General features: G+C 42.0%; 1 protein-coding gene across 3 annotated transcripts in view; it reads left to right on the top strand.

Annotated features, from left to right (window-relative positions):
• Positions 1-2120: 2120 nt before the first annotated feature.
• ARMC2 (armadillo repeat containing 2) overlaps positions 2121-26073 on the top strand; it is a 136347-nt gene continuing 112394 nt past the window's right edge. Inside the window, exons 1-5 of one of the 3 annotated variants that reach the window (XM_066373520.1) lie at positions 2121-2315; positions 8470-8691; positions 9126-9198; positions 16252-16420; positions 25802-26009. In XM_066373520.1, the coding sequence (XP_066229617.1) occupies positions 8474-8691; positions 9126-9198; positions 16252-16420; positions 25802-26009 (668 nt within the window). In that variant the 5' untranslated portion in view covers positions 2121-2315; positions 8470-8473. Of the gene's footprint in view, positions 2316-8431; positions 8692-9125; positions 9199-16251; positions 16421-19522; positions 19555-25801; positions 26010-26073 lie in introns of those variants that run through there. The other 2 variants (XM_066373519.1, XM_066373521.1) reach the window with 2 other exon arrangements.

Genomic DNA, 26073 nt, shown 5'->3' with positions numbered 1-26073 from the left:
GACATCTCAAACCCAGTGAGAGGGGCTTCACAGTGGGGGAGGGGGCTGCCAGAGACTGCAGTTAGGTGGCTCAGAAGATTGGAGCCCCACTCACTCCTGGGAAAGCTAAAGTTCCATGCAACAGCAGGGAGGAGGCTTCAGGGGGTGGGGTTGCACTATCAGAGTCACTAGGGCAGGAGACATGTGGGGTTCGACAAGACATGGGGTTATCTTGGGAACCATTCAAAGGGGCTGGAATGAATCCTGGATTTCTACAGCAGGGAAAGAGTTGTAAGCAACTGTGTAATAGCACTACCTCCACCCAGAATCTCAGGGAGAAAAGTCCTCATTAATAGGAAACTTCTGAAAGACCCAGGAAAGACCCTTATGAGTTGCTATAACCATAGGCCAGGCACAGCAAGCTCAAAGCCAATCAATTCCAGGAGGAAGTGCTACTGGCTTCTCCTCTCCCCATTTTCTGCCCACTTTTACCCATGCAGGATCTTAAGTAGCCTCTAGTGAATGAGGGAGGGGTAAGTCAAAGCCACTGCATCTCTGCTGGGAAAGTCAATTATAGACCTTAAGTTTTCCAGGAGAAGCAGCTGAAGCCTTACTGTCGTGTGATGTTTGCTTCATTTGTTTGTCTTGTACCCTACATTATCATTTGGAATGAAGTTGTGGTTGAGACTTAGTTATTAAATAGGACTCTCAGTTTTCTAAAATACGCAGAAAATACAAGAACTCTACCCAACTTTACATCAGGAGCAGGAGAAGATAACAACATTGAATATATTTTGAAATGACAGTAAGAGACAAAAGTGGAGTTGCATTTTGGTCACACTCGCATACTGTGAATTCAAATACTAGTTATGGTCTTATGTCAAATGGGCAAAGATCCCTTTGCACAATGGAGTCCAGTGGCCAGTAAAAGGGACTAGATGTGATCATTCATGTCAAGTCATGAAAGAAAGATTTCAACCCTGAAGAACACAAATACTTTGTTTGAGGCCCTCAAATTAACCAATCAAGTAGTAAATATGTATTGTTTATTGTTCAAAATCCTGTTGGGTACTCTGAAGAATACTGGCATCCCTTTAGTTCAGGTTAGTATCATTTCCTAACTCGCACAATGCTTTAACACACAGTTTGTACTCAAAATTTAATTATTCTTTACCATATACTTAGCACCAAGGGATGTGGCATTTTCCCAATGTTGACAACACTTCAGCTGAAAAAATTCCTATATTTGTAAAATGTAGTGTGAACCTGAATGGAGAGTGATTATGGTCTCACTTGTATTTAACACTGTAAAGTGTTGCTGAATGGTCTTATAGGAGAGAACAGAATTTAAACCAGAAATATGTAAGTGGGTGTTTTTTTTTTAAAATCTTTTCTAATCAAACTGTGATGATGCAGTAAAAACTAAAACTGATTGCCCATGGGAGGCCTAGAATTGAATCTAGGTTGTCACTCATTAGACCTCGGTCCCCTATTTTGTCTCTGGTGAAGGGGGATGCCACGCTGGCTAGTTCAGAGGGGCAGGGATGCTCAAAAAGAAAATACGCAGTATATCTTTAACAATCTCTATAAAGTGCTGCACAAATGCAAGGACTCAAGAATTGCAACAGCTTAACATTTTGTTGATTGTCACATGCATAACGAAATCTTTCTCACTCACTCTTCGCCACCACCAGACCTGGCTAGGTACTATTACTTCCCTCCATTTTACAGATTGCGAGGTTAAGCAACTACTTTGACATTATACAGTGCTGCAACTTGAAGTAGTAAATCCTCTTAGCACTAAGCAGTCGTCCTTCTTATTGTCACGTAATAGAGGCGCTGAAATCTCAAGGGGTTCCACAAATGTGGTTCGGTAAATTGCTGAAAGTACAATAAATGCCTGTCCCACCCGGGTTCATCCACACGAAGCCTCAACCCGCCTTTCTCATCAAGAGATCCGCACAGTCCCCGCCTCCAGCCCTCGTCCAGGCTCCTCCCATTCCCACACCTCGGCATTTCTACGCATGCGTTGCGGGAGGAACGGGCGCTGGCCCAGGGACCGACCTGCGCCGGGGGACCTCCCTGCCCGCCGCTCGCCAGGTCCGGCCCCGCCCCTCTCGGCCCCGCCCCACCCCGCCTCCTCCGTCGAGGACGCCGCTGCCTCGGTAAAACTGGAAAATGAAATGAATCCCTGCAGCTGTTATTGTCTCCAGCGCTAATCACAGGTGCTTTGGGTCTGGCCAGAAGTCACCTTCCCTGCTCCCACTCCCAACTTATTCCCTGGCCCACTCCCTGGATCGCCCATCAGTGACCTGGCTCTACAGCGGGTGACCCAGGTAGGTAGTTTGTGTACGGTTGCCATGGAGCCGTTGGCAGGCCCGGTGGGGCCGACCGCCAGGGTGAAGATGCTGAAGCACCTGGACTGGTGGAGGAGGGGGCATTGCTGGGAATAGGGGAGCAGCTATCCGCGCGGGATGTGAGGCGTCCTCCGCTGGCTCACCGGGGACCCCTTTCTGCTGTCACAGCTCTTTCTGTTCCCGGATGGGGAAAAGAGACAATGAGAGTGCTGTGCATACTCTCAAAGTTGGGCCCCTATTGTCTTCTATAACTGAGCATTTAGCCAAGTGTGCAGAAATAGAGACTTAATATTTGTTGAATGAGAGAATAATAGACTAAGGGTCTTTGTCTAGGCACGCAGTGACCCGGCCAAGGTCACACAAATTGTGTCTGGGCTCCTCAATGCAACAGATAGAGACTTGATGAATAAGTGTATGTGTAACAGTATACATTAAAATATATCATATGTACATATAATGCCTTTTATCATCCATTCCCACAAGTATCACAGGAGGTCTTCCATCTCACCCTGATTTGAAATTACTTTAACTTGGTAGAAAAGCAAATACCATTCTGTTTGTATTCTATTTTGTAAATCTATTAATCTGATTGGTTGTTGATTTAGCATAGCTGATATGAAATATTAAAATATTTAATAAAATGCTTGTGTTCATAAAGGAAAACACCCCTCATTTAAATGTAAAACCTATAAAAGTGTATGAAAGTGCTGAATAAATGGCATTCCTTTTCTTTTGCAAAATTTTTTTAATGAACTTTTTCATTCATGGGATAAATGTTTCCTGTATTCTTTTATAGCATGTTTTTTAAGGGCCAGGCAACCATGCTAAAGCACTTTATGTGAATTATGTTAATTAATACTCATAACAATTCTATGAGGCAATTACTATTATTACCTATACTATATAGATGAGGAAACTGAGGCTGAGAGGTGTTAGAAGCCCTGCCCTAGGTTACATACCTATTGTCAGAGTATCTGAATCCTTACTCCAGCATCTAAGCACTTAGCCACTGCCCCTTTGGATGCTCATATTAACATAAAGGTAATTCAAAATCAAGTAAGGGTCCTGAGTGTTTGATTTGCAGGGAAAAGAGTATGGAGATGACCAGTCTTTCCCCTGTTGCAGTGTTGCATACAGCAAGAAAGCTCTGATTCAGGTGACTGTTAGCAGCAAAGGTGAAGACATGTCTTCATAATTAGGTCTAAACTTATAAATGATGACTTGAAAATTTTCTACCAACTAATAAGAAATATTTTGTTTAAAATGGTCTCCAGTTTCAAATTCCCTACCGCTGATGGTATTTACTCTCTAGAGGTCCTGTGGACACCATAAACTCAGGACAGTGATGCAAGACAGACTTAGCCACTTTTCTCTTTCCCTTCTAAGTCTACTTCTCCTGTTTTCTCTTAAAAGGTCCCCTTGCCCTCCTGCTCCCTACATTTGCATCCCCAGTGTCACCTCTGCCTCCTTCCTGTTTTCTTAGATACCAACTCCTGCTGATTCTTTGGCTCTTGGTGCTCTTCACTAGTTCTCCTCTCTCTTCTTACCTCTATTTCACTTTCACTGCTATATTTTGGGCTTTCAATGACTTATCTACTGATTACAACATTTGTCAAGTCTTACTCCATGCCAGGTGACTCAAAGGAAGGCAAGAAAGAAAAAGGGGGCTACATTTGATCTCATATGACTGCATGGCATCAAGAATCAAATGCCTTTGAAATGAAGTCCAATATGTTTTTATAATCCACTGTAACAACATGGCTCCAACTAAGGAAGCCATTCTATTTCTGTCTGGATATTTCCTAGCTCAGGTTTGTATTTGAAAGTGGAATCCAGCGATTGTGTGCGATGGTTGGCCTTCAGCTCTGCCTCACACGAAGAGCTGGGGCTCAGAGCCTGATGGAGCAGCATCAGTTACAGAGGCACAGTGGAAGGGCGTACTGACAGATACCAACCCGGGACCTTGTGGAGTATGGAGGACAGACATCTCACTGAGGCTGGGAAGGCAAGAGGCATGTCCAGAAAAGCGTTCATGAGGACCTCTAAGAGATTGCTGGGTGATATATAAGAACTACCTGATTCTGTCCTTTCTAGTTTTTATTCCCTTCTTTTCATCTTGCCAGTTCCTGCCAGATCACATCATGCCTCAAAATCTCTTAACTTTATCATCAGCTATTATTTAATTTCTTGACCTGCCATTCAGCTCTGTCTCTGGTCCCACTCCAGTCTTTGTTTCCAGAGCTCCTTCTTATCCAGCACATACCTCGTAAGTTCTTGATACTCTGCCTTGGCTTACTCATTGCCTTTGCTGGAAATTCCTTCTCTACTCCAGCCCCAAAGTCAGCCATTGCCATTTTTCCAGAACCCAGATCAGTTATCACCTCTTCCAGGAAGTCTGCCTAACACCTTCTTCCAAACAGAAGACCATTTCTCTTTTGTAATCACATGGTGGTGGTTTATCATTTTAAATTGCCCTCATCAGTTTCTTACCTTGCATTAAAATCATTTGGATATAAATGGGCTGATACTCAGCTGGTACACACCAAGAAGCCCACTCCAGTTGTAAGAATACTGGCCTGTCTCTATGTTGGTGATGTGCAAATAGCTGCAGCCCTGAGGCCTCTGAGTGCCCTCCCCCACCACCCCGTCTACCAGGTAATAGTTTGAATATGATCTCTGGATATATATCACAGGGTTGTTTTGTTTGTTTATTTGTTTGTTTTTGCTATTGCTTAACATTGTTCGCCTCACAGAATTGTTGTGGGGAATAATTGAGACGATGTACTCTGGAGTACTTAGCATAGTGCTTGGAGTACTTAGCATTAGTGGTCCTTCTTGTCCAACAGTGAAGATAGTATTTATTCCCATCTTTGTTTCCAGTGATCCAAGCAGAGGGCTGTGCACATAGGAAACAGTTAATGAGTTCTAGCTGAATAAATTTGTTCCAGTTGTCAGGAGAATTCTTGTAAAGTTAAAATTTCTTTGATACAATTATATAGCACTTTAAAGAGACAAGCTTTCAAACTCTGTGTAGTTGTTTTTCAGTTTACAAAATCCATTTATAATAAGAACTTTTAACCTAACAGATAAAGAAAAAAATCTTCACTGCACCCCCCAAAAAACCAACTTCTCAGTTCATTTGTGTTATTGAACATTTCCAAATTTGATTTAATTAATAATATATTCATTTAATATAATAATAGATTAACTATGCCATTCTACATTATTAAAACAGTTCTTCACAATGTAACTGTTAAAGTGAGATTTGGGGGTAAAGGAGAAGAAAGGTGAAAAAGTTGTATTAGAATTTGAGGTAAAAATTAGAGACACAAATTGGCCCTGGCCAATTGACTCAGTGGTAGAGCATCGGCCCAGCTTGTGGATGTCCCAGGTTCTGTTCCTGGTCAGGGCACACAGGAGAGGTGCCCATCTGCCTCTCCACCCTTCTTCCTCTTGCTTCTCTGTCTCTCTCACTCTCTCTCCCCCTCCTGCAGCCATGGCTTGATTGGAGCGAGTTGGCCCTGGGTGGTAAGGATGGCTCCATGGCCTCCACTTCAGGCACTGAGAAGAGCTCAGTTGCTGAACAACAGAGCAATGCCCCAAACAGGCAGAGCATGGCCCCCTAGTGGGATTGCCAGGTGGATACTGGTCCAGATACATGTGGGAGTCTGTCTCTGCCTTCCCTCCTTTCACTGAATTAAAAAAAAATTGGGGACAAAAATTTTAGAGTCCTTTATTTGCATTATTTCCACCGGTGTTTGATCCGACTAAACTCCTGTGTGCCCAAATAATTTAGACTTCCTAGAATTTGACTTGAGTAAATGTTACTGCTTACTCTATGGAAGAGTATAGTTTTTAATACAAACTAATGTAGCCAGGGAGAACCTTAGTTGGAAATAATGGTCCATTATTATTCATCCAAAGCCCTTTCTCTCACCTTTATTAGGTTTGTCAGATCACTTTTGGACATTGCTAGACTTACTAGTGATGTGTGGGGCCAAGGGAGTCACAAACCTGATTTGGGTTCTGGAATAAACTTGTTCATTGTACTAAAGCTTTTCTCATTAAGTGCAATAATTTCTTATTGCTACAGGCCTTTCAAAAACAACCAGCCTGCCAGGCACTTAAGTTATGTGGGAATGAATTTATATTATTATGCATCCAAAAATAATCTGCATTTATATTCAGTACACTTTATACATACTTTTAATAATTATCATTGAATATTTTTAATAAAGAACCAATCATATCATATCATATCATATATTAGAAGTAAAATGTATCAAGCCTGTCATATAGTCTGTTGTTTTCATTTACATAGTGATTTTGGAGACCTTGCTTATGTTCAAACTCTTACGTCAAAAATCCCTAGGGCTTGACCTGTGGTGGTGCAGTAAACTGTCAACCTGGAATGCTGAGGTCACTGGTTTGAAACCCTAGGCTTGCCTGGTCAAGGCACATATGAGAAGCAATCAGTGAACAATTAAAGAGAAGCAACTATGAGCTGATAATTCTTGCTCCCCCCACCTCTTCTCTCTGTAAAATCAATAAGTAAAATATATATATATATTAAATCCTAGAATAGTATTGCTTATTTAGTAATTTTTTGTACTGTTTTTCCTCGACCCATGACCTTTTCATATGAAAGGAATGGGCAGAACTAAACACAAGTTCTGTTTTCTGTTGTTATATAACAATTTGAGGTATAAAATTGTGACATAGTAAATCTTTATCTAAGAAATCACTTGTTGATTCTACTTATGGAAATAGAGTCTTTTTAGCTTCCTTTGGCATGTCACCAATTTTTTCTTTTTGGCAGATTATTCTAAAATTGGGCAGCTGAAACATGAATAATTTTCAGACCACTGTCTCCCTAGAAATATAACATTTTCAGGGAATTAGAGGGATTTTTGGGTTTTTTAAAATGAACACCTAGTACCATGTACTAATTAGAAATAAATCTTTAAAATCTGGACTGTTTAAAGTTTAGAGCTGTCAGAGGTGTCTCGCCAAGTTAACCATGTCTCCATTGGACACACCAGCACTTAAGAAGGATCTGCATTCTCCAGGCCCTTGTGCATGATTTGAACTCTTTAACTGAGGATAGGTGGCCTGGGAAGGGATCTTTTGATGATATCGATATTTGGCATTTATTCATATAGGACATTCTCTCACATTGAAGATGATTTTAATCAATTCATTTAAATATATGGGCACTGTGGGGTTAAACCTTTCTCTTAATTTACAAATTACACTTATAAAAGCAAATGTAGTTTGGAAATGGACCCCATCTATTAAATTTAACCTTTTGCTAGCATTTTGTGTGGAGGGCAGGAGAAATGAAAACCCAGTGTTTTTTGGGGAGGTAGAGGTAGTGGAGGATATGAGATGATTTTCTCTTCTTAATCCATCTTCTTTCATTCTGTGTCTCCTCCCAGCATGTCGCTGTCCTCAATCACAGGTATTCCCACAGGCATAACTCCACCCATCAACTCATATCTTTTTTTTTTTTTTTTGTATTTTTCTGAAGTTGGAAACGGGGAGAGACAGTCAGACAGACTCCCGCATGCGCCCGACCGGGATCCACCCGGCACGCCCACCAGGGGCGACGCTCTGCCCACCAGGGGGCGATGCTCTGCCCCTGGGGGGGGGGGTCGCTCTGCCGAGACCAGAGCCACTCTAGCGCCTGGGGCAGAGGCCAAGGAGCCATCCCCAGCGCCCGGGCCATCTTTGCTCCAATGGAGCCTTGGCTGCGGGAGGGGAAGAGAGAGACAGAGAGGAAGGAGGGGGGGTGGAGAAGCAAATGGGCGCTTCTCCTATGTGCCCTGCCCGGGAATCGAACCCGGGTCCCCCGCACGCCAGGCCGACGCTCTACCGCTGAGCCAACCAGCCAGGGCCCATCAACTCATATCTTTGAAAGCGCATCTCCCATCCTGATCATCTAACTGTAACTGTTGGGTAGATTTTTAATTAAAATTTATCATTTTATCAAGTTTAATGTAGAGGACAGTTTAAGCATGTATGGATGGGTATAAGTACCCTTTTCTAAACTACTGGATGAAAATAGTTGATAATTTGTACCATATATTTGTAAGGTGTGATGTCGAGCTGAAGAACATTTTTTTTTAAAAAGAAAGATGCTGTCTCCAAATAATAAAAAGTTAGAAAAGCTGGATCCATTTTATCGACCTTTGGTGGCCAAGCAGAAGACCAGCGCAGAAATTATAAGTGAAGCACGAAATGCATTGAGAACAGTTAGGACCCAAAGACCACTGACACCACAGGAAAACCAGAGGACACTGTTTGGACCTGCATCTTCAAGGACACCAGAAAATAGACCCCCTTCCTCCTTCAGGTATATGACATTTCTCTTGGCTGTACATTCAGTTATGTAATGACATTTTCCCTTTGACTTCTGCTAATTATACCAATTATAGTTCTTGTATCTGTTCAGGGTTCCCAATACTAATTTTAGACCTTGGGTCCAAGAAGTTGGTTTGCAATGGTAATAATGGTTGTCATATCTACTTTGTAAAGTACTATGAACAAAGCTTTAAAAAATCATATGCATTTCTTCCTTTCATTATTCAATAGTTTCAATTCTCCTAAAAGCCATAAAAGAAGACTTATTAACAAAATATTTTAAGTACTATAATTTTTAAATATTCCTTCTTCCTTAAGACTTATGCATTTGAATGCTTTTGTTTTGGGCTAGAGTTAACTCATATATACTAGAAATAAAAAACGATTCTTCACAAACTGACCTTTCTGTTCCATCTCCTGTGCTAGCCTCCATGCCTCCAGTTTTGAGTCATCTGATTCCAGGCCCATTTCTGGCACACGTCTCAGCCCACTGGAGCTTGTGAGTACCTGAGAATATCATGACTGCTGTGAAATAGAATTGGTCAAAAACATTTGGAATCAGCACTTATGCATGCTAAGAAAATGATCACATAGACCTAAATGTACCAATAATTTAATATGAAAACAAATTCTTTTATACTTTTTCAAATATAATGGTATCTAATAAAACATTTCTACTTACCTATAGGTTAATAATAAAGACTTTTAGAAATACAGAGTAACCTGGCAGACAAAATGTTTTGGCCCTGGCCAGTTGGCTCAGTGGTGGAGTGTTGTAGGCTCAGTATGTAGATGTCCTGGGTTTGATTCCCTGTCAGGGCACACAGGAGAAGAGACCTCCTCCCCCCTTCTCTCTTTCTTTCTCTCTCTCTCTCTCTCTCTCTTCCCCTCCCACAGCCATGGCTCGATTAGTTTGAGGATGGCTCTGTGGAGCCTCTGCCAGCATGGCCCAAGATGGGCAGAGCATCGGCCCAAGACGGGGTCACCAGGTGAATCCCGGTCAGGGTGCATGTGGGAGTCTCTCTATCTCCCATCCTCTCACTTGGAAAAGAAGAAAAATAAAATGTTTCACAGTATTTTTAAAAAATTCAAAAAAGTTATGCATATATATTATTTTATTTTTAATAGTTATATACAAATAAATACATGTACCTAGGAGTCAAAGATTTGCTACCACAAAAGCTCTAGCAGTCTCCTGTTCCCTTATTCTTCATTCTCCCCTCCCCAGTGGCTCTCACTTTAAATTCTTTTGGCACATTTTTTTTGATATTTCAATCCAAATTTCTAAATAACACAGTGTTTTGCTGCTCTCTGACTTATGAGCTGGAGGAAGTAGCTAATGACATCACATTAAGGAAGATGAAGATTTAACTCTTGTCTATCCTCCCCAAGCCTCTCCCTACACATTCACCCTTTCTATCCCCATTGCTACTCCCAATATAGACATATCATAATTTTGGTTAGATCCTTTTTCTCTGATTACATAAACCCTGATTGCAGCTGTGCCTTGAACTAGTAATGACTAATGATGATCACTCCTTCCCTGCACCACTTTTTGTTTTCCCTGGCATTAATAATTGCCTTCCTTTTATAATTTTGTATTATTACTATTTCAACCCAAATCCTTCCCCAGTGCTCCAGATCTCCTTTGTATATTCAGGCATATGAGGTATTCTGTTGATTCATCTCCTTGGAGAATTTTCCAGCCTGCGTCCTGGACCACTTGCCCTGGCCACCCAGCACAGAGCCAGCTTTTCCCTCCTGTGCTGGAAGCCCTGTTCCCTGGACCCGAAGTCCTTCTCTGTTTTGATTTCTTCTTGCTGTGGTGGAGCTCTCCCTCCAATAACTTTTGAGAAAAGCGGTGTATGGGAAGTAAATTATTTGAGATTTTGATTGCTGATTTTTCTGTCTAGAAGTATGTGGAATATTTTTTTGTTCTTAGTGTTAGAAATTGTATGATAATGGGCCTTTGTGTTGGTTCATTTACATACATCCTACTGGGCACTTTCAATGAGGAATCTCGTGCCTTCCACTCTGGGAAATGCCCTTAAATTATTTTGATATGTCTTCCCCCCTTTTTCTTCTGTTTGTTCTTTCTGGAATTTATTATTTGGATGTGGGATCCCCTGGACTGGCACTTTAATTTTCTTATTGTCTCTTTTATGTATCTTTTTTTTTTTTAAAGAGATGTTATATTCTAATCCTTTTGTTGAGTTCATTTCTGCTGTCATATTTTTAATATCTAAGAGCTTCCCCCTTTAAATTATCATAGATAGATGTATAGATAGATAGATATAACATTCAGTTCTTATTTCATGGTTGTAGCCTCTTATTTGCACATATTAATAATAGTTTTTATTTTTCAATTATTTTCTTCTCCCTTTAAAATTTCTGTTGCATGCGTGCGTGTGTGTGTGTGTGTGTGTGTGTGTGTGTGTGTGTGTGTGTCTTAAACAACTGAAATTTATTCTCTCACAGTTCTGAAGATTAGAAGTCTGAGATCAAGGTGGCAGCTGGGCTGATAACTTCTGAGGACTTTCTGCTTAACATGTGAATGGCCACCTTTTCCCTATGTCTTCACATGGTCTTTCCTCTGTGCCTAACAAGACACAGTTTTCTGTTTATTTGGGTCGCTGTTTTTCATATCAGAGGCCCATTTAGAGGGGAAGGGTCTGGCTGGGCTGTGTTTTTTATGAAACTCTCAATTACAGTATTTTTAGGGCTTCACTGTGGGCTAGGTAACTTTCTCTAGAAGTATTTTCTAAGCTCTTGCCTGGAGGATAAAGTATACTCTAAGCTCTTACCTATTGCTAACTTCCAGGAGCCCAGTTGAGGAAAAATGTTGGAATAACTAACATTCATATTTTATTGTTCCATTAGTATCTTTGCTTACAAAAAGCACTCTGACTCTCAATTTTGCCTGGTTAGCCTGATTCAGAGATTCTCTGTGCTACCTTCTTGAAAGAACAAACCTTCCATCTACTCCTGGGTTCAGTAGCCTGGTTGCTTCGAGCCAGGAGGGAAGGAATTACATAGACTTGCAGCCAATCCTTCTTATTTTAGGTACCTCTGCCCCAGGCCTCTACTATAAGAATTCCTTAGACATTTCTGGAATTGGAATATCATTCAAGCTGCTTCTCAATTTTTTTAATCTATATTGATTTTAGAGAAAGAGGAAGTAAGAGAGACAGAGACAGGAACATTGATCTTTCCCTGTATGTGCCCTGACCGGGGATCAAACTGGCAACCTCTGTGCTTCTAGACGATGCTCTAACCAACTGAGTCATCCAAATGCCTCTGTGGGAAAGATTATACTTGTTCTCATATTGCAGATGACAAAAATAAGTTTCCAAAATAGTACTTACGAACCAAAGCAAAATAAATATTTTGCCAGCCATTGGCAAAATATGACCTATGGCTTTGTACATCTACAGCCTTGGAGACCACTTGGGTTTTGAACCAGCTACAATAAGAGGACCCTTGGTTTGGTAGCCCAATGGTCCACCTGGTTGTAGAATGGTTCTCTAGTCTATGATTCTGTCATTTGCCACCTATAAATTAGTTTTAATATTGTTGTAGTTTGGGGGGACTTACTCAATTTCTGCCTACTCTTTCCTGAAAAAAATCTATTTCTAGAGTTAACCTGGTCCTTGTCAAAAACTGGTACAGTTCTGAGACCTCACAGGTGTTAGACAAAGATAATGTTGGCATTGGCCTCTGTGTAGAGTCATTGCTATTATATTTCTTTACTGCAGAATGGTTGGATGCTATGTGCAAAGTAAAAATGGGCTAAGAAATCCCCATGTTAAGTTAAATAACTCCTTTAGTTTGAAATATTTTTGTTATAGCAGCTTATGTGAGGGTCTTAAGTATATTTTATTTTGAACAATAATTAAAGTTTAGAACTCCCAGTCAAAAAATTCTGGACATGGCCTCATACTACCTGCCTGTCCACCTTCTTTCCTCCTTTCCACTTCACCTTTTAATGAACTCTTTGACTTTGGTATCCACTAAATTGGCAAAGGGAGGAGAGGAGCAGAAATAAGAGGGAGGGTGGATATACAGGAGTAAGGTGGGTGTGGGGCATCTCTTAGGGGACAAACTTGCTAAAATAATTTGTGAAGGCCTAACTAATTGAATTTTTAGTACTTTATGTATCTGGGACACTTTCTCATGTCAGTTTACCCTTTAATAATTCTTCAACCAGCAGTCAGACAGGGAAGAAGGACCCAGAGACCAACTCATTCCTGCTCCTAGGTTATCATATCAGCTCAACGCTGCGCTTGCACACCTACCCTTCTCCCCTGTTCTCCCCCGTGTTTGGCCGTGGGCTGGCTGCACTCAGAAATGACCTGGGCATCACAGAATGATGGGAAAACTGATGCTCATGGTCTTGACCCCTCAGACTTTGGCTGGCTGGTCTGACTAGCTCACCAGGGTTCCCATTAATACGTATAATCTTGAGAGACAGGGGAAAGCCCTGCAGTTTACAGTACTCCATTAACATTTCCATCTACTGGCTATGTAGGAATGCCCAGGTATATCTTTCTTTCTTCTTAGCAGTCCCCTGCCTTTCCCCACAGCTCTGAGATGTGGGGCTGTGTTGGTAGTGGTTATCCCCATTTGCATACAGAGGCTGTAATTGGCTGGTATTCAGATTTATATATATAGGAGCAGCTGCTCTCATGCTTTGGATAGTATAAAGTAAGAAAAAGGAAAAGACATGTGACCATGTGAATAAATAGGAAATTTTGTCTTTCTTTATGATCATTGTCACAACATAATTTTCCAGGTATTTTTATTAAACTTTTTATTGACATACAGAAAAGACATAGATCCTAAGAGTGCAGCTTGATAAACTTATACAAATACAACACACTCAGTAACCAGCATTCAAAAAGAAAAAGAAGATCATTACCAGCACTACAGACAGCACCTCCCCCTAGTGACTGCTGTCCTGACTTCTCACAGTAGCGATGAGCCATTATTTTTATATTTTGTAGGAACCAAGCTCCAAGTATTTGACAAATAAAACAAAATTTAATATATCTATATATATTTATGCAAACAAATGCCTTCTATCAAAGAACAGCTGAGGGGCTTTATCTTGCCATCCAGGGGTAATTCAGATATTCTCTTTTGGGTATAAATTAGCTTTGCAAAACTATATTTTCCCTTTTTATAATTTTTTTTTTGTATTTTTCTGAAGTTGGAAATGGGGAGGCAGTCAAACAGACTCCCACATGCGCCCAACTGGGATCCACCTGGCATGCCCTCCAGGGGGTGATGCTCTGCCCATCTGGGGCATTGCTCTGTTGCAACCAGAGCCATTCTAGCACCTGAGGCAGAGGCCACAGAGCCATCCTCAGCGACCGGGCCAACTTTGCTCCAATGGAGCCTTGGCTGTGGGAGGGGAAGAGAGAGACAGAGAGGAAGGAGAGGGGGAGGGGTGGAGAAGCAGATGGGCACTTCTCCTGTGTGCCCTGGCCGGGAATCGAACCCAGGACTCCTGCACGCCAGGCCGACGCTCTACCACTAAGCCAACTGGCCAGGGCCTTTATAAAATTTTTTACTTAGTACCCAAAATATTTATAATAGTTAAGGAAGGCATTTGTAAAAGAGAATATTTACTTTATCTGCATTATTATTATTATTATTTGGTAGACTTCTCAGTCTTTGTTTTATATTCAAGGTATCTGCAGAGTACAGGCGTTTTGAGATAAATAAAAAAAATAACCTCATATCTACAGTCAATATTGAGTTTATCCTTATGTATCTTATCTTCCATAATTATATCTAAAGCACTTATTTTCCTGTTTTATGCTCTTAGCTTTTTTTGTTATTAGTTTCTTGGCCTAAGTCACATTCTAATGCATATTTTGCAACAAGTTAGGGAGAATAAAAAGTAAAGTGACTATTTATCAAGCAAATAAAGCAGAATTTTATAGACAACTGAGTGCCATCTCCTTCAGAATAGACTCCTCTGAATTCAGGATCTGTTTGCCAGCAAGGCTGTGTCAGAAGCTAGGACCTTGGCTTTGAAACTTAAAAGTAACTTTGAACTAAACTTGGTAAATAAAGAGTGACTGAGTCGCCATGACAGTCACTGTATATGTTTCAGTGTCCCTGCAAGAAGGGGACTGCCATCTCCATTTGATAGTTGGACAAGTTCAGAGAAGTAAATGGCCTGCCCAATACACATAACCAGTAAGGGGATTCCACTCTCAATCAGTTTGATACCAAAGTCATTTACTCTTCCTATATATTATGCTAATTGTTTATTTATCATTTTTCTAACTGTGTTTAGAAGAATGTGTCTCTAAAGTCATAACTAATTTTTTTAATGTGGTTTGTGAACCAATTTCAGATGCAAATGAAAAATAGGGTATAAAAAATATTTTGAGTGCACCCAAAACTAAAATAAAATAATATTGAATGGGAACTGTAATGCAAAAATAAAACAAAAAAATATGTTGAAAAATCATCATTATTGAGATAAGCAACTTCTTGGAAGGAAAACTCTCATATAGATGCCATTATTCTCAATTTAGATGAGAAAATGTATGTTTAAAGTTATGTCATATATGATAGATGACTTCACCCATTTCCAAATTATCTGACTTCAATCTCACACTGGAATTTTAAACAATTTTTATTGATTAAACCTGTTGGATTGAGAGGCAGTCATTTCACATTTTATGTAAGTGACTTGATGAACTTGAACTCGATTATTTCTAGTCAGAGAGCTACAAAGCACTTGCTTCCATAATACTGTCTTTTCACAGACAGATAATCATCTAAAGTTGGAAGAAGGAAGGATGGACCACCAGGCAACGCTAGAAGTGGGAGTTGAGGCCTGTCAGCTGTGCTGGTCCTGCCACCTGGAGGCTGGACCAGGGGGTGCTCTGGGTGGCACAGTGCTTGGTGCAGGCATTTTGAAAAGCCTTTAAGCAATTGGATTTTTTCCAATAGTGTTTCTTTTCTAAGGTTATCTCCATAGAATTCTGGAGACATGGAAAATAAAACATGTTTATATCATAAGTCCAAGACAACTTTTTGCTCTTATATTTTGTGACTTTAAATTATTTTTTTTAAAAAACAAACTTATATCATTTAAAAAAGTACTTTCGGAGAGTCCAAAATGTGTAACGGTAGTATTTGTATTCCATATAGTCATTGACCCATACAGGTGCCCAATAAATGTTTTCTGGTGCGAATTGAACCCCAAAATTTCCAAAATATGTTGAATATACTCTACCAAATTTTTAAGTGTCTTATACAGATACCTATTTCCTAGCATGGCTAAATATGCTAAGCAGGAGAATAGAGTATTTAATATAATGTATTTGAAAAAAAAAACAACAATGAAAAAGTGTTATCTATATAACATGTTAAGTAAGATGGGTCAATAAGCCCTCGAGTCCAGGGGCCAGGATGAAGCCAGGCAGAAAGCCCTGTCTGTGCTCATCTGGACGCGTCAGGGCAGCTCAGGGTGGTGGTCTTATCTGAGATACAGAAACTCATGTCAATCATTTAAAAAATCTCTTTCCAGAGACCGAAAGCTCCAGCATCTCCCACCACAGAGGAGGATCCCTGCCTTGCCCTTCCTGAACTCGCAGTGGACCCCGCGCAGATTAGGAGAGTCAGCAGTGCCCGGGCGCGCTTGTTCCGGGCGGCCTCCCAGGGGCTTCTACCTGACAGCACCCTTCCTCCCGCTGAGCGTAAGGCCAAAGAACAATCTTTAAAATCGGGGGCAGGCATGTCTCTTGAGATAGTACACAAAAGCTATTTTATGTAATTTTTTCAAACTCCACATGATTTTTACATTAACCAAGACAGTTAATATTGTGAAAAAGCTGAGTAAGAAGTACTGTTCACATATTTTTCTGGGTGTTTATAAAGAATACCTAAATATCACAGTTTTTAAAAAAAACCATTTCTTGGTAGAAAAGAATATTAGGATAAGTATTTTCTAATGAATGGGTTTATCTATATTTGATGAATGATTTTTAAATTAGTTTAAAAAGTTATTCATTTCATTTGGCATATTTAAAATTCATATAATAATGAGAACTAAGCTTGGGTCTTTGAAAATATCTATCTGCCCCTCATGGGAAAATATAAGCAAAAGTAGAATGGGGGCTGTCCTGCTGTCACTGAACTGCTGGGTGGCTCCCTGGGGACCGGGAGGCTAAACACCTGGAACTCTAGGAGTGGCCCTGACAGGTGGAATCATTCCCTGTCCAGGGTATGCTAAGAGTTTTTCAAACTGCAGGACATGTCCCATTAGTGGGATGGCAATCAATTTAGTGGATCACACCAGCATTAAAAAAAAAAATGAAGTAGACTAGAATGTAATGGAAAATATCAGGATACACCACAGCCAGTAAAGCTAAGTATTGCTTCAAGAGACTACTTCAAAAAGAAGAAAGAGAGAGAGACAGAGAAAAAGAGAGAGAGACTACTTCAGACACATGTTTAGGGCCACAGTATAAATTTATTATATAGTACATTTATATTAAATCATACTATACATTTATTATTACTCTGTGTAGTCAAAGAAGTTGGAAAACCACTTTATCGGGGGCTGACAGGACTGGCTCTTCTTCAGTCTAAGGCAGGGGTCGGGAACCTATGGCTCGCGAGCCAGATGTGGCTCTTTTGATGGCTGCATCTGGCTCGCAGACAAATCATTATAAAAAAATAATAACATTAAAAATATAAAACATTCTCATGTATTACAATCCATTCATTTCCTACCACTCATGTTCATGGTTGTGGGTGGCTGGAGCCAATCACAGCTGTCCTCTGGGACAACACCAAATTTTTATTGGATAATGCGTAATGTGCACGGATCATTGTAAGGTCAGGAAGTAAACTTCCCTCCTTTTAATCAAGTAGTCAGCTAGCTAATTGCAGAAACCCTTTTGACAAAGAAGATGGCTAAAAGAAAAAAAGATGAGAAGTACTTTTCAGCAGGAATTTGCCTTTGTGGAGAGAGCAGATTCTGCAGTGTATCTAATATGCAATGATAAAATTGCATCAATGAAACAGTCAAATATAAAGCGGCACTTCGACACACACCTTACTACATTTGCATAGAAATATCCAGCGGGGGACAGCAGGAAGAAAGCATGTCAAGAGCTACTGAGCAGACTGCAAGCTAGTCAGCAGCAACTCTGTGTTTGGACCAAACAAGGTGACTGGAATTCAGCTAGCTTTGCTGGTGCTTTAGCAATTGTGAGAAACGGAAAGCCATTCACAGATGGGGAGTATGACAAAACATTCATGCTTGATGTTGCCAATGAACTTTTTGATGACTTTTCGGATAAAGACAAGATAATCAAACGAATAAAAGATATGCCTCTGTGGTCAAGAACTGTTCAAGATCGTACCATCATGATGGCAGATCAAATTGAGGCAACACAAGTGAAGGACGTAAATGCAGCACCATTCTTTTCTCTCGCTTTGGATGAGTCAACAGACGTAAGCCATTTATCCCAGTTCAGCGTGATTGCAAGGTATGCTGTCGGTGACACACTATGTGAGGAAAGTCTTGCTCTTTTGCCTATGAAAGAGACAACAAGAGGGGAGGATTTATTCAAGTCTTTCACTGAGTTCGCTAAAGAAAAAAATCTACCGATGGATAAACTTATTTTGGTGTGTACTGATGGTGCTCCGTGCATGGTGGGGAAAAACAGAGGATTCATAGCGCTTCTCCGTGAACATGAAAAGAGACCCATCCTAAGTTTTCACTGCATCCTACATCAGGAGGCACTTTGTGCTCAGATGTGTGGTGAGCAGCTTGGTGAGGTGATGTCACTGGTCATTCGGGTGGTCAACTTTATTGTTGCCTGAGCTTAAAATGATCGCCAGTTTAAAACACTGCTGGATGAAGTTGGGAATAATTATCCTGGTCTGCTTCTGCACAGCAATGTGCGTTGGTTGTCAAGAGGGAAGGTGCTCAGCCATTTCATGGCTTGTCTGAGCAAAATCTGGACTTCTCTTGAAATGAAAAAACATCAAGCATCCTGAGTTAGCTAACACTGAGTGGCTCCTGAAGTTCTACTCTCTCATGGACATGACTGAGCATCTGAACCAGCTCGATGTGAAAATGCAAGGCGTTGGAAATACAGTCTTATCCCTTCAATAAGCAGTGTTTGCATTTGAAAACAAGCTGAAACTCCTCATCACCAAAATTGAAACAGGTCGTTTACTACACTTTGAAATACTGGGAGAGTTTAAAGATGCATGCACAGCAAGTGACCCTGCTCAACATCTTGATCTCCAGCAGCTTCACATCTAGTCTCCTACAGTCATTCAAAGTGCGCTTTGGAGAATTTCATGAGTGCACTCATCTTTTTAAGTTCATCACCCATCCACACAAGTGTGCAGTGGACAGCGCCGACCTGAGTTACATCCCCGGTGTCTCCATCAGAGATTTTGAGCTACAAGCTGCTGACCTGAAAGCCTCAGACATGTGGGTGAATAAGTTCAAGTCACTGAATGAAGATTTGGAAAGACTTGCACGACAGCAAGCAGAGTTGACGAGCAAACACAAGTGGGGAGAAATGAAAAAACTTCAACCTGTGGACCAGCTGATTGTCAAAACTTGGAACGTGCTTCCCGTCACATACCACACACTGCAGCATGTGAGTATTGCTGTACTGACAATGTTTGGCTCTACATATGCATGTGAGCAGTCTTTCTCACATCTAAAGAACGTTAAGACCAACCTACCATCACGTTTAATGGATGGAAGTCTCAATGCCTGCATGAAGCTTAACCTCATTACGTATCAACCAGACTACAAAGCCATCAGCAAAACCATGCAGCACCAGAAGTCGCATTAATGGTAAGAATTACTTTATTCATCACTGGTAGCAACAACATAACAACATTATTAAAAAGAATTCAGAGACTTATTGTACTTTAAAAGTGTTGGTCTTACATAAAATGCACAGTTACTTGTATTTAGTGTTAAACATATTGTATGGCTCTCACGGAATTACATTTTAAAATATGTGGCGTTCAGGGCTCTCTCAGCCAAAAAGGCTCCCAACCCCTGGTGTAAGGGGGGATGAAGAGGGCGGGGTTAGTAGTCCCAGAGAGGAAATAATCAGAGGATAGATGCCAAAGGTTACAAGCTGCCAGCTGCAGACCCTTCTTATTTCACATACAAGCATTTTCTCCTAACCATTCACATTTTAATGTAGACCTCATGGAAGAGTTTAGATTTATTACTTTATATGAAAAATCAAGAGGTCTGGCAACTCTGGACCCCTTTCCTGTGTAGCCCCTCCACAGGAATGACCCATTAGCCCAGGAGATGCGATCTACTGTTCCCCATGCCCCCAGCCCACTCCGCTCATTTTCCTGTCTGGTTCCTGTGGTTTAAGCACTCCCTGACATAGCTGAAGAAGGGAACCAAGGAGGAGAGGAAAACTGGGCAGTACAGGCACACCACAGTGTGTCACTCACACCACGGAGATACTGCAGTAGACTACTGTCGTCTCTCAGTATCGATGGGGATACCAAAATTCCCAGGACTCCCTGGGATACCAAAATTCAAAGATGCTCAAGTCCCTTGTATAAAGGGACATAGTATTTGCATATCACCTGTGCACATCCTGTTGTATACCATAAATCGTTTCAAGATTACTTCTAACAGCTAATACAATGTAAATACTATGCAAATAGTTGTCATACTGTATTATTTAGGGAATAATGAGAAGAAAAAAGTCTGTAGATGCACTGATCTAGGCCTAATAACCAAGTACACATCACCAACCATGTAACAGTTTTTCAGAATATTTTGGATTCAAGGTTGGTTGAATCTGTGGTTGCCGAAACCGCAGGGGTAGAGGAACAACTGCATATCATCAGGCAACTCACTTTATCTTGGTGTCTGTCCAATTTGTGTCTTTTCTAACAGTTGGTCAATCAGATATTTATTGAGCCCCTACTAAGTGCCAGGCACCATTCTAGGCCACCAGAGTCCTGTTCTCAAAGAACTTACAGTCCAGTGAGTGGGTAATAGACAATCAACAGGAAAACAAAGACACCAGATAACTTGGGTTCTGATGAGTGCTGTGAAGGAGGTAAGCAAGGTGACAGGATGCAGAGTGACGGTGACAGGAGGAATTTGCATGAGCGCATGGCTCTGGGAGGTGGTGTTGAGGGGGTGGCACCTGAGTTGAACTGTGAATGATGAGGAGAAGGCAGCCATGTAGAGATCTGTGGAGAAGTGCCACGCTGACTAGACAGCAGGGCCCGAGATGGGAGCAGTCTCCAGTGGTGGAGGCCCTGAAGGCCAGTGTTGCTGGAAGGCGGTTAAGAGCTGAGGACAAGGGCCACGCAGGGCAGGCTTGCAGTGGAATGCCAGGGCAGGGCTTCAGCAAGGGAGAAGTATCACCCACCTTTGGTTTCTCAGCTGCCGCTGCACATTAACACCGCCTGCGGAACTTTCCAAACATTCCACGCTGGGGCCCCAGGTCAGACCAGGCCAGTCAGAAAGGATTGGTATCCGCAGGAGCAAAGTCCTGGACTACATGAGAGGAATGGGATCTGCAGCCTGAAGCTGGGAGGGAGGTCACATCTAGATAAGAACAGAGTCACATCTTATGAACAGGATGGCAACCCTAGTTCCTAAATGGTTGCTAGATGGTTTTGTTTCTCAACCCTAATGCCGCATCCATGTTTATGCATCTGATTCTTGAGAACCCTGCTGCTTGCTGAGCTGGTCACGTCTGTGTAAAGGTAACCAAAGAGATGGCTCTTTCAACCGCCAGCCTCGTCTGTCCTCGGGGCTCCCCTGTGGCTTAGCTCCTCCCTTCTGTGCTTGGGGAGATGCCGTCTGTGGTCTCCTGTCCCAGCACTGAAGCCATCCTCACGCTTCCAAGCTGTACTGAAGCATGTCTTTGCTGCGGTTACAACTTTTATCCACCCGGTTTGCTGTTGCCTGTCACCATTTCCGTCACCTCTGAGAGCTATGTCGGTACACAGGAAACAATGGCAATAAAAAGTCACTGTCGTTTTAAAAGCACACATCTGCCAATTAAAAAATTTATTTTAGAGCTCTAGCCTTGCAATCATTGACGTTTGTACAGGAGCTCCAGGGGCTTGTTTCTGAGTCTCTGTTGTTTAGAAAAGGTGTTCTTTACTGGGTAATTGTAAAGACAACCTTGTGTGGAGAGAGAGGTGAGTCCCTCCCTTGGTGTGAAGTCATTAGCAGCTGACTGCCACAGGCAGGTCTGGAGGTGTGGTGACAGGTTCGGAATTTCTGATTTAAGAGAATGAAAGGAGAAGAGGTGTGTGTAGTCCTCCTCTTCGTAGGACCAGCAGTTTAGTTGTTCTGTGTTCCAAGTGGGGTTTTGGCTGGAGGGGGCAGTGTTGCTAACACCTCTCCGGTTATTCAAGCTGGACAGAGACTCGGGGGTCATCTCCTCCTTCTCCCCCAGTCCTGTCATCCGCCATTGCAGGCCGTCCATGGGCCTCTGAAGTGGGCTTCCTAAATACTTCCTGGGCCTGCACTCTCCATCCCCACCGCTGCCTTTCTCACCGCTTGCCTGGTCCCTGTGCTTGTAGCCTTCCCGTCCTGCTCCGCCCTCAGCTCTGTGCGGCTGCAGTGGGTCAGCATGAGGACCTGCTGCCCTTGGAGCAGCCGGTGGGAGCTGGGGCAGCCGAGCGCCCAGCCGCTGGCCGTGGGCAGTGACCTTATCCCTTTATCCTAATGGACCATGAAAAGTCATCTTCTGTGAGTGTCCTAAGGGACTGGAGGTCAGGAACAAAAATCAGATTGCGTCACCTTTTCCTGAAAACTTGTGCCTAGAGGAATGTTTGCCAAACTGAGTTCCAGGGAACATTTTAGCAAAATATTAATAGCTTTTCCTTGGAAAATTGGTTCAGTGCTAAAATAAGTCTGCCTACTTTCTCTCCGTCTTGGAGAGTCGCAATACAATGAACATATTTGAAGGGCTGGTAAAGCCATCTGGTAAAGAAACCCGTTTCATTTTGATTCAACCCAGCATGTCACAAATTTGCTTGGCTGTGGAATCTGTCCTTTGGGGAACACAGTTTGGGAAACACTGATCTAGCACAGAAGTTGGTACACTTTTTTTTTTAAAGGTCCAGATAGTAAATATTTTAGACTTTGTAGGCCTTACAGTCTCTTTTCAACCTATTCACTCCACCATGATAGCGGGAAAGCAACCATAGACTGATTTATGGCCACTGAAATTTGAATTTCATATAATTATCATGTTACAAAATATATTTTTCTTTTTCTTTTTACCCTCATCATTTAAACATATAAAAACCATTCTTAGTTTGCAGGCAGTACCAGGAAGCAGCCAGACTTGGCGGTAGCTTGCTGACTCCTGGCCTAGAGGATGAAGTCCCTAGTCCTTGTGTGTACAGCTCCGCTCTGCTCCGGCCCCAGCCTCGGCCTCCAGGCCCTTCTCTGGGCTCTCCTTGGCCTTCCCGGCCCCACGGTCTGTGCCCCAGCAATGTGGGACTCCTTGCATTTCCTTATACCACCCTTCCTGTCGTTTCAAGCCTCACGTGGGACTTGCTGTATCATTTGTTGGAAATGGGAATGCAGAGCTCTTTGTTCAAAAATAATTCAGAATTTCAAGATGGCAACAGCAAAAGCATTAAACCAGTGCGGGGCCCTTCTAAGCCTAGGGCCCTGCTTGGCTGTTCAGCTTTTACACACATGAAGCTGGTTCTGACACAGCTTTGGTTCCTTCTCAGAACTCCTTTTGCCTCTTGTTAACCCTTCAGAATGCTGTGCAGGCTCCACCTCCTCTCTGAATCTTTCCCTGTCCAGCCCCAACCCCTCAGGACACCCCGGCTTCTCCCTCACTTACCTGGCTGGGGCCACTGCATTTCTTTCTTTACACACGCCTGCTTCTCTGTCTCTTCTACTAGGACTGCACAACTTCAGTAGGTAAAGATGTTTTCTGTATTGTAGCCTGAGGGCCTAAAGCTGGGTCTAGTATAGAGTAGGTGCTAAGAAATAGCATTGTTCCTGCATGGTAATGCTACTGGTTGTAGAATCCTTTTGCAGTTCACCCATGATCCGTTACAAAATTAGTACAGTGTGCTGCAGATATTTGCCAGGGCAACACAGAGCACCATTACTCATGCTCAGTTTAATGGCTCAGAGCCATCAGGAGTAGAAGTGCGCAGCTCCTACTGTAGTAGTGATTGACAAGCTCACCCTAGTAGATTTTGAAGATAAAGGGGTGCACATGGTTGTGTTTCTCCCTCTAGAGCAGTGGCCCCATGCTGGCTGGGGCTTCTTCTTCACCAGTGGACCACCGGCATCCGGAAGAGCACCTGGCCCACAGCAGTGGGTGCTGAATAAATATTTATGTAGTGAATGAATGAAAGAAAGAAATGCTAAAATATAGGCACAGGCTAAAGATGCTTTGTAGTCTAAAACAAAATATGTGCTTTGTAATTCGATAGGAAAGATGTGTAAGGTAGCGTGGGAGAGAGCCCTGGACAAGGAGTCAGGATTCTTGAGTTCCATTAATAATAATGAAAGTAACTTCAGGTTTGGAGCGTGCTAGCACCATGTAAGTCACTTTAATTCTCACCACATTCCCAAGAGGTGGGGACCATTGAGGAAGGTGAGAGAAAGTTGCGTGGCCTGCCCAAGTCACACAGCCTAGACCTGACCCCAAGTCGGAGGAAACGCAAAGCCTTCGCTCTTTCCACTGAACAGTCCTCCTCTCTCCGGACTTCCTCTGTGATCTTAAATTAATCACTTAAGCTTTTGGGTTCTCAATTTTCTCATCTGAAAAATGAAGGTTAGACTAGCCACCTCTATGGTTTCTTTTAACTTTGAAATTCAGAAATTCAGTGTGTTTTGAAGCAAAGAGCTTTGTCAGAGGAGTAGACTCGGTGGTTTCATTGTTGGTGTTTTTGTTGTTGTTGGAGTTTTCTTGTTTTTGTTTTTGTTTTGATTTATTGGTTCAAGTACAGAAAAGGAAACCTTGAGTCATTTTGGAAAACCTTGCAAAAGAGTATTTTTCTGAGTTATGAAACTCATCCTGCCTTCCCCTTTGAAAAACATATTTTACTACAGACCATAGCAGCAGCAGCATGGATAAGCTACTCCTAATGTCAGCTGCTGATAAAGCAGTGGCGTTGTATAGAAGTCTAAGATTCTGCACTCATAAACAAGATGGATGTCTCAGTTCAGAGACTGGACATCTTTGTCTAGCTCTCTCCTCTTCTCATGCAGAAGGTCTTCTAGATAGGGCTTCCCACGCACCCCCGTGTTCACCACACAGCGACGGGCTGCCAGCGGCACCACCAGCCCCCGCCCCTCTGACACCTCTCCTCCTCTGCTCTCCCTTGCGCACTCCACTCCTGCTGCTCCTTAAGCGTGTCAGGCAACTCCTGCCCAAGAGCCTCTGCATCTGCTTTTCCCTCTGCTGGAGACACCGTCCCTCATCATTTGATGGCTGGGTGCCTCCCCTCCTTTAAGGATCTGTCTACCATGTCCACCCTATTCAAAATTGCTGCCTTCCCCCTTTCCCAGACCCTTTTGCCCTTCTCCACTTTTCTACTTTCACTCTTTCCCATAGCACTTATTATCTTCCATACCTTATTTATTATAGTATATTGCTTGTTGTCTGTTTATACCTATTAGGATGTAAGCCCAATGAGGCCAGGGACCTTTGTTTTCTCACTGATGCATCCCAGGTGCCTAGGACAGTACCTGACATCAGGAGACACTCAATAAATAGTTGTTTTGAATCAAAAATTACTAACATGAAATAGGAGTTATTATTATGGGACACAGAGTATATAGTGGACTTAGGTAGTTCATAAACCTAAATTCAAGTGACTCTAACAAATAGAAACAAGATTATATTTATTTTTACCTGCTGAATTGATGATGCCAAGCTTAAAATAGTGGTAAGGTCTTACATGTTCAGAGAGGTTTTATCCATATAATTCCAGTCTTGATTATGAGTAATAGGTAATTTTTAAATTGTGGAAATTCTTAGACTGAAAAAAATTTTAAGTATGGTGATTCCTAAAATAAGAAAGGCTTTGACAAAACATTTCCTTGATTGTTACAGAAAAGAAGACAGTGGAATCCAAAGAAAGAATTAAGATGGGGGACTCTATGGTGAAAATCAGTGGGATTTATTTAACAAAATCAAAGGCCATTGACCACATAAAGAGTCACCCACTTCAGCTAACTTATGATGGAGACTTCAGTGAAGTCAAGGAGCAAGCACTGTTCCAAAGGGCAACACCCTTGCCATCTCATCTCGGAAGTGGCAGGTCAGTATTCTTTTAATTGAATTTTCTGATGCGGACAAAATTTTGTTTATTACCAGTTTGTTTT

This window comes from Saccopteryx leptura, chromosome 3, assembly GCF_036850995.1.
Source record: "Saccopteryx leptura isolate mSacLep1 chromosome 3, mSacLep1_pri_phased_curated, whole genome shotgun sequence".
Taxonomy (NCBI): Eukaryota; Metazoa; Chordata; class Mammalia; order Chiroptera; family Emballonuridae; genus Saccopteryx; species Saccopteryx leptura.
The sequence above is the reverse complement of the archived record's forward strand: the minus strand, read 5'-3'. Positions and strand labels throughout refer to the sequence as shown.